Source organism: Dreissena polymorpha, chromosome 2, assembly GCF_020536995.1.
Source record: "Dreissena polymorpha isolate Duluth1 chromosome 2, UMN_Dpol_1.0, whole genome shotgun sequence".
NCBI classification, from domain to species: domain Eukaryota; kingdom Metazoa; phylum Mollusca; class Bivalvia; order Myida; family Dreissenidae; genus Dreissena; species Dreissena polymorpha.
Window position 1 is genome coordinate 56,234,212 of NC_068356.1, and position 17,087 is coordinate 56,251,298.

A 17,087-nucleotide genomic window follows, 5' to 3' on the forward strand; every position below is an offset into this window, starting at 1 on the left:
ATCATCTTTCGTGTATGCATAATACATTTTGTTTTATTAATTAAAATGTAATATTTAATGAAGGTTTGTTTTTGTTTGGATCGAAATCCGTTAATATTTATAGTTTCTATGTTTAACTCCATATTCTAGTTTATAACTCAGGTTGTAGTTAAAAGAAAAAAGTGCGACGTCCATGATTTAGTGATAGGATTGAAAAACCGATAATAGTGTTTAAAAGATTTAAACCCGGTAGAAAAGAGACTAGGCCAACGATTTTGTACTCGCTGTAATGAATATACTACGTACCGAAGTAATTTGGAAACAGATAGATGCGCTCAAATTTACCACGAGGATATTGGAAAAAGATTAGAGATATATTGTTGCTGAGTATTGTGTTTAAAAAAGGTGTTTTATAATAGATATGGATTGAGTATATATAACAGTAAAAAGTTTTTACACACACAGGCATATGAACGCTCTTTATACGTTTATATAAAATAAAAAATGCATTTTTGTTATATAAGATTTTAAAGTAATAGTTTTTAATTGCATATATATACGTACTATTTACATAGATTTTATTTATACATATGCTATATTTTATTACAAAAAGTATACTATATACAATGTGAAGACATGAAATGTTAAATATGCTAATAAATCGGTCACACAAATTGTCTGTGTGCTCGGTATATAAGCCAACATTATATTTTAAGACATTAAATATAATGATAAATATACATACAATTGAACTATTTACACTAGGTAATATAAAAATTGAGTGTTAACAGTAATTGGTATTTGTAAATAGAGGTTTATGAAATTGTTAAAAAAAAATTGTATAAAGGGAGTTTATTCAGCAGGGGTCATAACAAGATCTTGGGAATCTAAATCAATCACTAGTTGGTGTTCCTCCAAATCATCTGGGTCTATATCTAAAACTTTGAACTTGTTCTTAGGCATAGGGGTCATGTCTTCATTGCTATCTGCTTTCCTCCCTCTTGTTGAGCCCCTTACCTCTGTTTCTACTTCCATTTCTTGTATCTTCTCTCCATTTTTCTTTCTTCCCTGGCTCTTTCCTTTCTTCTTACTCCCCACCGTCTCAAACCCCTCGTCATCAATCTTCGTCTGTTCTGGTTGGTCTGTATGCTCTTCTGTTTCCTTTCGTTTCTCACCATCTGTCCGTTTCTCTCCGTCTGTCTTTTTCTATGGTGTTGTGTCCTTGTTGTTTTCTGAAACACTTACGTTTTCTAAAAAATGGCATTGATATTTTTGGGGAAAGTGTTGCGGACGTGCCCAACCTCTAGGCAATAGAGGCAAAGGGGCTGCCGTCCCCTCATGGCAATCAAGGCCTTTTTGCCACACTCAAATTGAATTATGTGTGGAATGGACTCCTGCTGAACTCTGTCACACTCCACCGTGACCACACGCATCCCAGAGTGGGTACTAAAATCTCCTATTTTCAATTCCACATGATACAATTTGCTTTCCGTACTTAACAAATCTGTATTGTACTCCTTGGTGAGACAACGATGCTTGCATTTGTATTTTATTCAAAAACGAGATACACTTATCTTCTGTCTTGAAGGTCACATCGTACTGTGAAGATCTGGGAGGTCCAGACGCCAGTCATTCGATGTCAGTATCAGATACGCCATTATTCATTAAAACGTTTACAACTCCCTGCATACTCTATCCTCGTTTCCCTTGTGAGAAACTGTCCTCTCCATCGACTCCGTCCGTAAAGCATCTCCTGTCAACGCTGGCATATGCAATACTGTCATAATTTTTGTTTATACTTTAATATATCGAGAATAATAGCCAGAGTTGATCATGTATCTATGGACATAAGTACACAGGTATGGTCTATTAGTATTCGAAAATGCCACGTTGAGCGTGATTTGTCATCCATATTGAAAAGAACATTTTTCTGTTCTTAACAACTACGCTGTCAATAGAAAAAACACAAATGAGAAACCCTCAAAAAGTTGTCTGGTATTTTTCATTTAGCAGACCTTCGTACGAGTTCATATTTGCAGTCGATAACAAAGAAACATATACTTAAAAACTAGGTATCGATTTAAACATGGTGTTCGTAGAGCAAGTTCATGCGGTTATCACCATTGAAACCTTGTCAATTTTATTGTTTATACCATTTAACCATGTGTACACCAAGTGTGGCTGTAAATACATGTATAATAATTTCGTACTATTCTCCCTTTACTTGAACTATTGTTTTTCTTCCCTATTATACCAAGTGGACTCGCCCATCCTTATAAATTGGATCAATTTATTTCTAAATATTAGGGATGTCTAGTATATTTATTTTTATATTTAGAATATTTCATAAAAAAATGCCTTTAAGCAAAAAGCGCAGACCCAGATAAGACGCCGCATGATGCGGCGTCTCATCTGGGTCTATGCTTTTTACCAAGGCCTTTTTTCTAGACGCTAGGCATAAATGGGTTAATAGCAATTTATACAAGACAACGTACAAATGCTCGCATTCATGTTTCATGCTTAAATTTCTTAACTACATGTATGTAAAATGTTGTGTAAATCATTTGTAAGATGCCGAAAGGAATTTTTGAATATCTTGTCTTTAATATAAAATTAATATGTCATATTTAAAATTATGATACATTTAAAGAAAAGTTCACAGTTATATTTTGTGGATATTTTAACAGTTGTCGTTGGGAATGTGGATATAGCAAGATTATATCATTCAAACATTGATTGTATTTAATGGGACCTGTTCACGTTTTGATAAATTTACAAAATTGATAAAAAATATTGTTTCAGAATTGCAAATTATTGTTGAAGCTATGTTTTTTTATAAGGAAACAGTAATACTGGGCATATATTATGCTCTAAAATATCAATTGTATGCATCTTTTAGAGGATTAAAAAACCTGAAAAATCTAAAGCGCTACAAAGGCGAAACGATTGTATAATTAGGAAAGTTATGTTGTTATCGGTATCATAGTGTTGTTATCCTTATTATAGTGTAATCGTGTGACATTACAAGGATTACCTATACAAAGTTTAAATTACGTGCATTATCCCGTCATAACGATTGGCCGAATTTGCTCCAAGGCTCAGTGGTTCGAGCCCAGGTGTGGATAACGTTTTTTTCATTTTTCAATTTTAACCAATTTATGCCTAGTGGACTCTCCTGTCCTTCTTAATTGGACCAATTTATTTCAAAAATTAGGGATGTCTTGTATATGTATTTCTATATTTAGAATATTACTTACTGAAATTCATTTAAGCAAACAGCGCTGACCCAGATGAGACGGCGCATCATGCGGCATCTCATCTGGGTCTACGCTGTTTTCAAAGTCATTTTTTCAGAACGCTAGGCATAAACGGGTTAATTTTTGTTTTTAACTGAAACTCTTTTGTTCCGATGTTTACATGAATTTAAAGCATTAGTTCGCAAACTTCAGAACATGCCAAACTCTGTTAAATGGTCCGTTTAAGTTATGGATGGTAAATACTTATTGTGACGTGAGACGTGTATTAGTTAAATGGTCCGTTTAAGTCATGGATGTTAAATACTTATTATGACGTGAGACGTGTATTAGTTCAACAAACAGGAGATATTTGCTAATCCATAAGAGCTTATTGCAAATAAATATTATCAGGCATGCAAAAGTCAATTTGCAACTTTAAAGTTAAGCTGCTTTTTAAGAAAAGAGGGTTTAATACACGTGCATCAAGTGTCGCCCAGATTAGCTTGTGCAGTCCGCACAGGCTAAGCAGGGACAACACTTTCCGCTTTTATGACATTTTTCCTTTCAAGAAAGTCATGGATGTTAAATACTTATTGTGACGTGACCGTGTAATAGTTCAACAAACAGGAGATATTTGCTAATCTGTTAAATGGTCCGTTTAAGTCATGGATGTTAAATACTTATTATGACGTGAGCCGTGTATTAGTTCAACAAACAGGGGATATTTGCTAATCCATAAGAGCTTATTGCAAATAAATATTATCACGCATGCAAAAGTCAATTTGCAATTTTAAAGTTGAGCTGCTCTTTAAGAAAAGGGGGTTTAATACATGTGCATAAAGTGTCGTCCCAGATTAGCCTGTGCAGTCCACACAGGCTAATCAGAGACGACACTTTCCGCCGAAACTGAATTTTCTCTAAGAAGAGTATTTCTTTATAATAAGAATATCATAAAAGCGAAAAGAATCGTCACTGATAAGCCTCTGTGAACTGCACAAGCTAATCTGGGAAGAAACTTTACGAACATGCATTAAAACCCCTTTTTACAGAGTACGACCCATATGTAACATTTAATATGTCTCATTTGTCTATATTTTAAGCGTATACTCAACCAAACCGTAAAGCGTTTAATATCTAGACCTCAGATTTCCTACTTGCCCCGTACAAATCGATAAGCAACAATAATCAAAAAAGTTGTTAAATCGGTCGTTCAACAACAACAAAACAAATGTGTCCATCGTAGATATTAACTGCGTACCATGGAGTGCTCCGAGAGCCCGCAGTTGGTCGCAAAGGTCCGCAAGGCTTCGCTGTTACAGTCGTCTGGAAACCGAAGAGGTGAATCCATCGACCACCAGGCTAAAAATACATCAACAACGCCGGGTTTTAGCCAGTATTAAAAATGCCGGGGTGGGGGAGGGGGATTGCTGGTGAGGATAAAAAGTGGCAGTATGACCTTATAGATTAACATTTGTCGATATTAAACTGTTTACGTTGTAATTATTTCATAGAGTTGTTTACACTTATGTACACGAGCATAAATTACCTTCATGAACATTTTGTTGTATTGATACTCGTTTAATTTCTTGCAAGCCTAGAACTATTATCATATGACTCGCGTATGACATATGCCGCAAGCTAAGCTCCTGACAATACGAGTCGTGTTCTGAGAAAACTGGGCATAATGCATGTGCGTAAAGTGTCGTGTCAGATTATCCTGTGCAATCCGCACAGGCTAATCAGGGACGACAGTTTCCGCTTTTATGACAATTTTTCTTTAAATGAAGTCTCTTCTTAGCATAATTCCAATTTAGGCGGAAAGTGTCGTCCCTTATTAGCCTGTGCGGACTACACATAGCTTGTGCGGACTGCACAGGATAATTTGGGACGACACTTTACGCACATGCATTATGCCCAGTTTTCTCAGAAAGCGACTCATAGTGTGCGAATAGACAGGCTGGCCAGGAGCTTCGCTTGCCGTGGTCCGTTCATGAGACCACAGAGACTTGCTCGTTATACCGGACAGGTTTGCTCCTAACCAAACAACGCACACTGGTCATATATGACATAAACCCCATTTTCGCATGACGTTGCTTATATGATGCCCAGCATTTGTCAAAGCGGATTTTAACAAATGTCGCCACACAATCGTTCTATCAATATTCGACTTATATAAACTTATATAACAAAAAAAGAAAATTGAGTCTTAAAAGTAGCACTAATAGAAGCTAGAGAATAATCAGTAACAGCAGTAGTAGCAACAATAGCAGTAGCAGAAGCAGTAGCGGTTTTAGCACTAATTAAGTGAATGAATTGTAACACAAGTCTTACCTGTCACTACGGAGATCATAAGACCTATGACGAAGAGGAAAACCACAGCCTTGCTCATCTTTGTGGACTAACAGGCACGGACAGACAAGCAGTGGTTTAACTGAACATCAGTGTGATCAATTTATAAATCATTTCCTACATTTACAGCCAGTAACGGACATTCGCACTTAGGCTATTACAGGAGTATGCATGTTTTGCTTTTCAAGTCCCACTATTTCAATTGACGCTAGAACGTGTCCTCGATCGTGTTTGATTAAAACCTACCTGCATTTATGTGTTCCCCAAAATGTACAGTTTTGTGTGAAGCATTCATATCAAAATTATAATATTTTTTAATATTCATCCAAAGTTTGAAATGTTCCATTTAGTCATTTTGTTATTTGAAAAATCAACATTTTATTGCTGTTAGTGAAAACCGAATTAAAACAACGTAGGCCTTAAATAGTTAACAACGGAAGTGCTGTACGGCCACATGTCTTTCGCAGGCGGCTAGATTTTTATTGAACAAGGATATAGGACTTGACCGGTTTGTCTTGATATACAAGTTCGGTGGTCTACACCGACACAACACTCGAAGTATCTAGTAGACAAGGGTCGGCGGATGTGTTTACTTTCTTTGCAAAACTAGAAATTAAATGTGCATATGCAATACCAAGAGACGTATTATTGTTCTATACTCTATAAAAAAATGTAATAGTTTTAAACATTATAAATAAATTAAAATAGTAGGAACTATTCAATATTTACATAATTATATTATCAATAAGTATATGATATTTAAGAGGTGTTGAATTGTTTTGCAAAAGCACAGAGGCGAGAAAGCAGATTGCTTAATGTTTGGTCCCCATATTCAAATTATCTTCATATAAGTTGCGAGCAGAACTTTCAAATTGATTTTAAATTGTATGCATCGTTACGTTTGGATGGTTAACTGTCACAGTGGACAACGCTAAATGAAAACTGTTTACATGGTAACGTTCTATTATATCAGAGAGCTCTTGATGCCAATGGAACACTCAATGGGATAGTCGTCGAAGCAGGATGCGATCTTATGGGTTAAAATTGTATTGGACATGGGTAACACTATTTGAATGCCATATGTTCATTATTTAATTTAAATCTCGATAAATATCACATACATGTTTTTTTCTTTTTATAACTTTATAGTAGACATTATACAAAAGGAGGAATCATTTTTTGAATCCAGAAACTCTATCAGGAGATAGTTGTCTTGATTTTGTGAGTCGCGTTCTGAGAAAACTGGGCTTAATGCATGTGCGTTAAGTTTCGTCCTAGATTAGCCTGTGCAGTCCGCACAGGCTAACAAGGGACGACATTTTCCGCTTAAACTTGATTTTCGGCAAGGAGGGACTTCCTTGAAACTAAAAATACCATAAAAGCGGAAAGTGTCGTCCCTGATTAGCCTGTGCGGACTGCACAGGCTAATCTGGGATGACACTTTACGCACATGCATTAAGCCCAGTTTTCTCAGAACACGACTCTTATTAACAACTTTCATAACATAACACGCAGCATAAAAATATACTTATTTAACAGGGCTCGCCGTATTAGAACGGTCAATGCAAAGCATCGGGAATTAAAACCGGTTTACAAATTAGCCGATCCGAATCAATTTCCTCCTGATTTTGAATAACACACAAACAGCACACTGACAATAACTGACAAATTATGTTTGATGAACAAAGACCATTAGACCTTATGTCTGATAAACAGAGACCATTATACCCTATGTTTGATGAACAGAGACCATTAGACCTTCTGTTTGATGAACAGAGACCATTAGACCTTATGTTTGATGAACAGAGACCATTAGACCTTATGTTTGATAAACAGAGACCATTAGACCTTATGCTTGATAAACAGAGACCATTAGACTCTATGTTTGATGAACAGAGACCATTAGACTTTATGTTTGATGAACAGAGACCATTAGACCTTATGTTTGATAAACAGAGAACATTAGACCTTATGCTTGATAAACAGAGACCATTAGACTCTATGTTTGATGAACAGAGACCATTAGACTTTATGTTTGATGAACAGAGACCATTAGACCTTATGTTTAATAAACAGAGACCATTAGACTCTATGTTTGATGAACAGAGACCATTAGACCTTATGTTTGATGTACAGAGACCATTAGACCTTATGTGTTTCTCCTTCTCCGGTATACGAAGCAGTCAACGCTATATCTTTTACCCCATACCCTGAGGTCTGAATAATGAATATCATATTTCGTTTTGGGGCGACTATTTGCTTGCCTGAATCCAATTTTTCACGCTATTGTTGTTCATGTTTGTAATTCCGTTGATATACGATGTCAAGGTAAGAAAGAAGTCAATCCTATTTATATAAGCCAGATTGTTTCGTTAGCCCCAGCTTGTATGTAACATTCTCTGCTATCCTGGTACAACGAGTACCTGATATCTACGGAGATCTTCTAAAGGCTGCCTAGCTCACAAGGGATACTATTGAAAAGACGTTGAAAAACATACAAGCATAAAATACAGCAGATAATTATGTGACCGCGTCTCTTAAACATAAGTTTATTGAATCTTCATATCTTAAAAACGCAGACAATAAGTATTTATTGATGTATCAATAGTATCTAGGATGTGCGTCTTAACCTAAGAGGTTTCTTTTCCCCGCGCATATCTGCCATTTAATGTTTAAAATCACGTTTTTTGAGTACATAAAAAGGCACTCCATTTAATGTCTTTACAAGCCATTATAAACCATACGGACGAAATACAAAAAGAGATAAATCTATCTGGATATCAATCTGAATACTTTTGCAACCGAATGCTTGTGGAAAGCATTCTTCTTTTTCTTAAGTGGCTGTATGTTATATTGTGTCGTATTGTCAGTTATCTTCATAATAAAACATAGAACATTTCAAACTGTTCAATCTGTTCACGTAAACAATGCTTCATGGTTGTTTAATAAAAATCAACTGATAAATATATAACAGTATTTTGACGACAGCATTTTCAAGTATCATCCGCAATATAAATACTTAAGTTATTTTTAGGAATTTGCAACTAAAATTTTGTTTTCGATGCGTCAATCTTTGAACATGTCCCTTTAAGAAGTCGTTTGCACTAGGAAATATGTGGATGAGTAGTGATATTCGATATGTATTGAAGGAACTATTTTTCTTAGTCTGCAGGCTACAGATCAGTAACTCGGTATATCAAATGAACCGCAAGCGGAAAACTGATGTGCTGTTTCCTGATAATGCAACTCCCGCTAATGGGTCATAATATAATTCTTTACGTGATCAATATCATTAGAGATGTTAACCGATTCGGGTGTAGAATTGTAGACCCTGTATTCTATGAAAATGAAAAGTAACACAAAAAGGTCCAACCAAAAATACAATCAAACAATTACAACAACCCATCTATTCAACATTGTACTCATTGATCGTGGTCAATATTTCATTTGGTTGTATTCTTGCGCGTTTTGCATTTGTTTAGTGAGACCGTTACAGTGAACTCACTCAGGTTCTCTTCAACAGATTAAACTCGCTTCAATATCGGTACCTAAATATTGTCAAACATAAAGGTCAGTGCCACGTTAATATTGGCGAACTATACTTTATCATACATATTCACATAGTCACAGAAGGTGTTAATAGTCATAATGCGGGATGGCTTGTATTTGCATTTTTTGCATGAAACACACGTAAAATATAGCAGTCACGGTATGTATGTCAGTGCATCTTACACGATGACTGCTAAACGTAATACAATTCGTTAAACAAACGTATGATATAACACTCGGGGTAGGTGTTCCAGTGCAAAATACGCAGTGACCGCTAACTCTAATGATACTCTACACAAACGCAAAATATAATCGTCTTTATGTACGGGGGCTATGACGTTTATCTTTGGAGCGGGATAACGAATGTAGGCGCGGTTTGACACTGGCGGCTACCTTCCGAAACAGCTAGATATATATCGAGACGCGTTCTGGGAAAACGGGGATTAATGTATGTGTGTGAGGCGTCCTTCAATATTATCATGTGCAGTCCGCACACATGCTAATCAGATACGATACATATCGCGTTAATGGTATTTTTCGCTGTAAAAAAGTATCTTCATATTAAGAATCCAGTTTAGGCGGAAAGTGGCTGATTAGCATGTGTGGTTTGCAAACTCTAAGCTGAAACGACGCTTTCAACACATGAATTATGCCTAGTTTTCGCAGAGCGCGGCTCACACCATTACCGCTATGATATGCGCCCAATATTAAGAATACCAATAAGGATTAAATATGTTCGTCAGAAAACGTTTATCATAAACTTGATTAACCTTTATCGCGAATATTAACATCAAATAATCAAGCGCTGTACTTGAATGAGTCGCGTTATGAGAAAACTGGGCATAATGCTTGTGCTTAAAGTGTAGTCCCTGATTAGCCTGTGACGGCACTTTACGCACATGCATTATGCCCAGTTTTATCAAATTAATAAACAAGTATTTGCATTTTTTGAAAAAGTACAAAACAATTAATTAAACATCTAGTTCAACAGCGTAGAAAACGTATTTCCATTTCCGCAAGATTGAAATTATACCGCTGGTTCAATATTGAATACTGTTCTACCTTTTTAAAGCTTATTACTTCCTTTAAATCTGTAATTGTTACCATAGACCGTAAAGGATGACCTTGACCTTGACCTTAACAACAATGTGTTTGTCAGAAACACAATGCCGCCTGTGTGTGTTTCAGAGTTTATTTACATGTCCTACTGGCCTCTTCACGAGGTTACGGTAGCCCGACCTGCCCCTGTGACCCCTCAGGGGAAAAAGATTAATTTTAGAGCAAAAGTAGGTCAAATTTACCCCGGCTTCCCGGGTATTCGCCAAATACTTTAATTTTTAAAAGAGTTCCGTGCACGTTGGCCAATGAGATCTTAATGTGCTATCTACCTAAAGGTGGTGATGAGGTGCGGATACCGCCGAGTGTCCCGCACATTACTAATGTACAAGACACTCAACGCGACCCACATCCCAACACCACCCGGTACGTAAGACCCGGAACACACACGCATCGCTCTCACACCCCCACTCATTTCGGGTGGCGCGTATGAGAGCGCCACGCCCGTGTGTTCCGGATTCCTTGGTGGTGATCTGTGTATGGTTGTGTATAGTGTGTGGTATGTGATTGTTGTGCATTTGTCTGGAGCGGAAGAAGAGGTGTCGGTTATTTACGGTCGTCGGTCAGTCGTGAAGGGTTTTATATTGTTGCAGTTCCCAGATCGCAGAACCCGCCGCCCCCGCACAAGCGCACCCACGCCGAGCGAGCCCGAGCCCCCACCCCCCCGCTCCCGCATACGGCCCCGGCCTGAGCACCCAACCGCTGGAGACCCCCGAGACAAGCACCCTCATCCACCCACTCGCTGCGCGCGACAACAAATCAGTCAAGAACCAACCATGGAGCCCCCCAAAGCCCTACCAAGAGTCACCATCGTTCTTTCCCACCCGCCTGCCAAACATCCAGACCATGTATCAAGCTGGGATGTATTAATTTTGTAGTTATGTTGTATTTGCTATTATAATTGGATAGGTAAAGTAAATAAATGATCTAAAAACGCCGTTGATATATCATATGATTTATTTATGTTTGATATTAATTTGTAAAACTCATAGTATTATAGATTATGTCCTGTATTCTAGCTTTCATTTACCCAATTGTGGTTGTTGTGCTCTCCGCCCCATGAGAGGTGTTAGTGGGGGTTCGAGCAGGATACAGGAAACGCCCCGATTCCAGAGGCGCCCCTGGTTCTTTTAAGTGCCCGGTGTATAGCACCGATACACTGCATCCCCGTTTAACGTCCCTCGCGGAGGACATATTAGTACATAGTGTTAGTATTGGTACTTATATACATGTGTAGTTCTGCTGTCTTGTGTCATAACTTGCGGTAACGTGGGCTCTCTCTGTTGCTATTTGGTATATAGTTTGGATGTTATTGCGAAGGGCAGGCTAGTTTTTGAAAGATCATGTTTTTGATGATAGAAGAAGGGGACTATGTTTGTTACATTGGGCCGAGATGACTAGTTCGTTGGGGGGCAGACAATCTCTTTGTAAATTCTTTCTTATTGATGTGTTAAGTGTCTTGTGAGACTGTGGTGTTGTAAGGGCCAGACTAGTTTTGATAGGTCATTTATTTGATGAAAGAAGAGAGGGGCTGAGTTTGAGTAAATTTGGTATTAGTGAGAGCGCACACGTTAGTGTTTCTGGTTATAAAAGCAAAGACAGCATTCCTATGTGTTTGTGTAATATGCCAGGTTAGTATCGTGGTCTGGTCTAGGGTATGTCGAGCTAAGGGTTCGATCCGGCTACATAGGAACATATAATGGTTAGTGTACAAATGAACTGCAAACAGTCATTATTTTCAGTATCTTTCAAGAGGGACGGCATGTAGCGTCTCTCGCTGAGGACATATTAGTATATAGTGTTAGTATTGGTATATATACAGATCTGCTGCCTTGTGTCATATTTTATAGTAGCTTGGGCACTCTCTGTTGCTATTTTGGGAAATGGTTGTATGTTGTTGTGAGGGTCAGACTAGATTTTTGACAGATCATGTACTAGATGATAGAAGAGAGGGACTGAGTGTGTGTAAATGGACCAAGATGACCATTTTGTTTTGTGGGCTTAGACAATTTCGAGATTTTCTTTCTTCTTTCTGAGGTGATTGCCTGTGGCACTGTGGTGTTGTGTGGGCCAGACTTTGTTTTTGATAGATCATTTATTTGATGATAGAAGAGATGGACTGTGGTTATGGTAGTTTGGTATTAGGAGAGTGAGCGCTTTACTGGTTCTGGTTATGTATGATATCAGAGGCAGCAGTTCTATGTGTTATTGTGGCTATTACAATGGTTAGTAAATAAATGGACTGCAATAAGTTATTCTATCTATACACTGAGAAACAAATATACTAATTATCATCACTTTTCTTTTTTTGGTAATCTTGGGTGGGTCGTGTCGACAGAGCCACAGTGCGAGGGGGGGGGGGGGGCGCCTCACCACCCCAGCCGACACGCTCCATCCAACATTTTTTAATATAATGCATATATTAAATACATGGTTGTGATATCTACATCTAAAGGGGTTGTACTGAAGGTTTCTCTATTGAGTTACCTGAGTGCGCACTTAATGCGGCTTCAATCTCTGTGCGGAAGTGTAGTGTCTGCGTGCTTACCCCACTACCGTCGTCGTCGGCTGCTGCGTGCTGGGTGCAGCGGAAAAAATTTAAAATAACGAGGACCAGCACAGGGTGGAGGGTCTCGCTGAACCCGGATACTGTTAGCCCGATTTTTTGGTTTACAAAGGGGGGATTTTAGATTTGTCCATATCGTTACATAGTGGTTACAGATGTTCGTTTTTATTTTTATCAAGCGTACCTATCCGTCATTGATTCTGATACTGTGCCCTTAGGGTTAAATTGCGTTTATGTTGTACGGTCGCGATTGTTGACGAGACGGGCGGCCGATACATTTCATGATTTGGTTGACAGTTATATTCGGTACCGTAATCCCTTCCGTCGTTTTATTAAGAGAGTGTTGTTGTTGTTTTACTGGGTTATAATGTGTAGCTTGTCAGCCCTTGCCCATCCGTGGCGTCGTCACAGGGCACAGACCAGGGGGCCCCACTGACACACAGGTGTGACCCGTTGGCTATGCCCTGCGACGGAGTAACTATAGGTCGGTTGTCATATTCGCGTTATGCTCAGGCCGTGATAATACCGTAGGTTCACTCTGTGCGGGCCCGGGCGAGCGGCCCCATTGACACACAGAAGTAACCAGTCATCCGTGCCCGCCCAGAGGGCCCCTTTATGGCTATAGTCCACGGACGGGGTCCGGCAGACAGGGTTAATGTTATGTAGTTACCTAGATGTGTTTTTATTCCGGCACCGGGACGCGCTTTATTCGCACTTTTGAAAGTTACGCGACTTGTTTATACGCATATTTTTGCTATTTCGGATAAGCCTAAGGAAGATAATTTATGCAAGAAGATTCTTGTTTGGTTAATATGCCCTACTGTATCGCTTTATTTTATAGATTAAGTGCAGGTATGAATCTAGTTTTAGCCTTAATTTTAACAGAATAGATTTTGTGACGCTAAATGGTTGAAGTTTCGAGCGTTTGTGGGGTATTTCCATATATGTTTTATATTGCAAGGGAGGTAATTCTAAGCCGTTAATGTTCCAAAATGAGTCTTTTTTTTTCATTATTTTTGTGTCTGTTTTCAAGTCGGTGGTGGGTTGAAAAATAATTTACTATTAGTATTAAGTAAAAATGGCTATTGGTACAGAAATAAGGTGTTCTGATAATTGTTCGTTTAATGCGAATTGCCTTATATCTTGTTTTTGCAAGGGAGATAATTGAATTACGCAAAAAATCGTAAAAATAGTCCTTTTCGTACATATTTATGTTTGTTTTGCAATATATATGGGAATTAAATCTTAAGTTACTATTAGTATGGGGACGAAGAGATATTGTTACGGATATATGATGTCTGTATAAAATCTTGGGATAAATCGATAGATATATATACTATTATAATATTTTCTCTCTTGCGGCGTCTCCCGCATCACCGCGGCGTCCCACTCGAGACTTCCGCTTTCAGCAGTCACAACGGTCGACGGTTTAACATATAGGTTGTTAGGGAAGCAATTTATCTAGTGTATTTATATTGATATATTTATAATATTTAGATTGCTGTGTATTTAACCTGTAATATTTATATTTTACTTTAATAAGGCATACGCAGTGGAAGCTCGCTTAGCGGAGTATTTTAATTGTTTGTCTAATGTGCGATGTAATTAGTGTATTTATATGTTATTGAGATATCCCGTATCTCGCAAAAATTTAAAAACATGTCTTATAACGGATCCGATCTTGTTCGGCGGCATTAACAGTAGACGGCGATCAATTTTAACAGAGATATTGTTATATGCTGCTATTATACCTGCACTTAGTTCTAGTCTCTGGGCCGCGTGTTGAGGGCATATGAAGAATAAATGTTCGAAGGTGTCTGGGACACTGCATTTGGGGTACAGAACAGTTTCGTAGCTATCACCGTGTAACCTAGTCACCCCTAAGCGCATACGCGTATATGCCCTATCTTCTTGCTTAATGGGGCTATAGATGTGGATCTTATGGCTGGGGTTAGTGATAAGTGGTAAATCATGCTCAGTGCAGTATTTTGACCATTTGTAGTCCTGTTCATTGTACGCTTTTTGGTTTATAATGGCTATAATTTCGCGTGCGCTGGGTTTTAGTTCAGAGAGTAGGCCGTTTTGGGATCCTAACTTGGCAAGTTTATCTGCGTATTCATTGCCCGGGATGCCTACATGACTAGGTATCCATATAAATTTAAGAGATATATTTTTATTAGTCAGTTTTGTGATACCTTTTAGAGCTGCGTATATCAAATCTGGTCGCGTTTTCGAGGATCCTGCGTATAGTGCTTGCAATGCGCTAAGAGAGTCGGTTAAAATCGCGTAGTTTGTCTGTTCGTGCGTGTTAAGCGTGTTAAGCCACCCTACTGCGTCATTAATTATTGCTAGCTCGCAGGCAAATATGGAAAGTTCTTTTTAAGTTTTAATCTGTTGTGGTGGATAATGGCATTTTGAGGGTTTTATACTACGTACGCAGCGCCGGCTAATTTTAAATCCTCGTTTTTACTACCGTCTGTGAAAATCTTTGTATACCCGCCGTATGTATTATTTATGTAATTTAAGGCTATGGTTGCGCTATTGGAGTCGATTTCGGATTTTTTAATCAGTGTTGATAGATGAAAGTCGATGTCAGGTTTTACTATTTCACTAAGGCTGTAGTAGGTAGGTGGTTGGAGTTCAATTTCGTTAATTTTATAGTATAAATTAAGCGCTCGGACATTTTGCGCGTACGGGTCTCCAATTCGACTTTTAGGTTTACGGTAGGCCGGGTCTTCGGTGACCTTTGAGTTGATCGGTAGGTTGTTTTCCATAGGATTAGTGCGCGCGTAATACTTCATTTGATTTATTTGCCTTTGATGGTCCAGGTCAAGCATTCCACACTCGAGATGGATAAGAACGGTGCTTGTGGTTTTACGTGTGCCCGTGATTATTTTGAGTGCCGTGTTTTGGATAACTTGTAGCTGTTTAAGTAGTTTATCGCTGGCTGAGTTTTATGCTATGCTTCCGTAATTTATCTTTGCCCAGATAGTGGCTTTGTAAATACTCATCAGTGCTTTCTTTTCTGTGCCCCAGTTATTTTTGTGGATGCATTTGAGAAAATTAAGATCTTTCTGGCAGCGCACTGTTAATTTGAGGATGTGTTCTTCCCATGTTAGGTATTTATCAAATGTAATTCCTAGGAAAGTAATTTTGTCGAGGTACGGGAGCGTAGCGCAACATAGTGTTAATAGCGGAAATTCTGTGATTTTTTTAGAAGTTGTTTTGGATGCGCGGTTAGAAAAAACAATTGCTTGAGTTTTAGAGGGATTAATTTGAAAGCCGTATGATGCACTCCAAGTTTCTATAGCAGTCATGCGTTTTGAATTTTATCAATTGCTAGTTTAGGCGACCATGAGGTAGTCCATATGGCACTGTCATCTACAAAGAGGGAAAGATCAATTAGGCCTGTTTTATTTTGTGCATTATCCTTATGAATCGTGCGTTCTAGCGAGTTCATTGTAACGGAGAATAATATGGGGGAGAGAACACTTCCCTGGGGGCAGCCGTTTGTTGTCTCGACCGTTTCGGAAGTCGCGTCATGTAGTCTTACTTTTATTTTCCGCGTTGTGATGAAGGCTGCGAGCCATTTGAGCATGGTGCCCTCTATACCTAGTGTATGTAGCATAAGAATCGCATGTTCATTCCATAATTTATCGAACGCGGCAGTGAGATCTAAGAAAACGGCTGCTACCGATTGGCTTAGATTTTGAGCTCTTCTGATGTCGGCTTCGTGGCGCACTATATGGTCTTCGCACGAGTGGTGAGCTCTACACCCTGATTGATTTTTCGAAATTAGGTTGTGTTTTTCAAGATAAGCGCATAATCGGGGTTTAATCATTTTTTACATTAGTTTTGTGAATGTTGATGTTAACGAGATCGGCCGGTATGAGGCTGGAGATTCTTTGGGTTTATTAGGTTTGAGGATCGGTATAATTGTTGCCTCATGCCATTCATCAGGGAGGGTGCCTTCGGCCCACGATTTATTGTATAAGGCGAGGAGCTCTTGTTTTGCAGAGAGAGGGAGTTGTTTCAGTATTTTGTAATGTATATTATCATCACCTGGCGCGCGTAAGAACTGCCCCAAGTGATACGACCCTCTGAACGACTTCCGGTGGCGGCCAGTGGCGAGGTCTTGCGGCCCATTTTGACAGGATGTTGGGGCAGTTGTAACGTAATGCATGGACACAGTCCATGTGATAAATTCCACCCACTGTACTAGGAATTGACGGTCCCGCACGCTCATGCAGCACCTCGCCCTCAGTCAAGTCTACGTTCGACCAGTTATTAAC

The 17,087-nt window shown here is 38.6% G+C and overlaps 2 protein-coding genes and 1 long non-coding RNA gene across 11 annotated transcripts in view; 1 reads left to right on the forward strand and 2 right to left on the reverse strand.

The window, feature by feature from the left end:
- Positions 1–17,087, reverse strand: part of LOC127867113 (uncharacterized) — a 707,753-nt gene that overhangs the window by 673,456 nt on the left and 17,210 nt on the right. Inside the window, exons 1-2 of one of the 6 annotated variants that reach the window (XM_052408143.1) lie at positions 5,547–5,695; positions 4,474–4,574 (exon numbers count right to left, since the gene is read on the reverse strand). The exons of 2 other annotated variants lie outside the window; for them this stretch is intronic. In XM_052408143.1, coding sequence (XP_052264103.1) covers positions 4,474–4,574; positions 5,547–5,604 — 159 coding nt within the window. In that variant the 5' untranslated portion in view covers positions 5,605–5,695. Of the gene's footprint in view, positions 1–4,473; positions 4,575–5,546; positions 5,696–17,087 lie in introns of those variants that run through there. 3 more of the 6 variants (XM_052408142.1, XM_052408135.1, XM_052408144.1) reach the window with 3 other exon arrangements.
- LOC127867094 (uncharacterized) overlaps positions 1–17,087 on the reverse strand; it is a 514,868-nt gene that overhangs the window by 458,858 nt on the left and 38,923 nt on the right. The gene's annotated exons all lie outside the window — the stretch shown is intronic.
- Positions 1–17,087, forward strand: part of LOC127867123 (uncharacterized) — a 31,780-nt gene that overhangs the window by 2,037 nt on the left and 12,656 nt on the right. Inside the window, exon 3 of one of the 2 annotated variants that reach the window (XR_008043294.1) lies at positions 1,568–1,595. This is a non-coding gene — a long non-coding RNA (uncharacterized LOC127867123). Of the gene's footprint in view, positions 1–141; positions 290–1,567; positions 1,596–17,087 lie in introns of those variants that run through there. The other variant, XR_008043296.1, reaches the window with a different exon arrangement.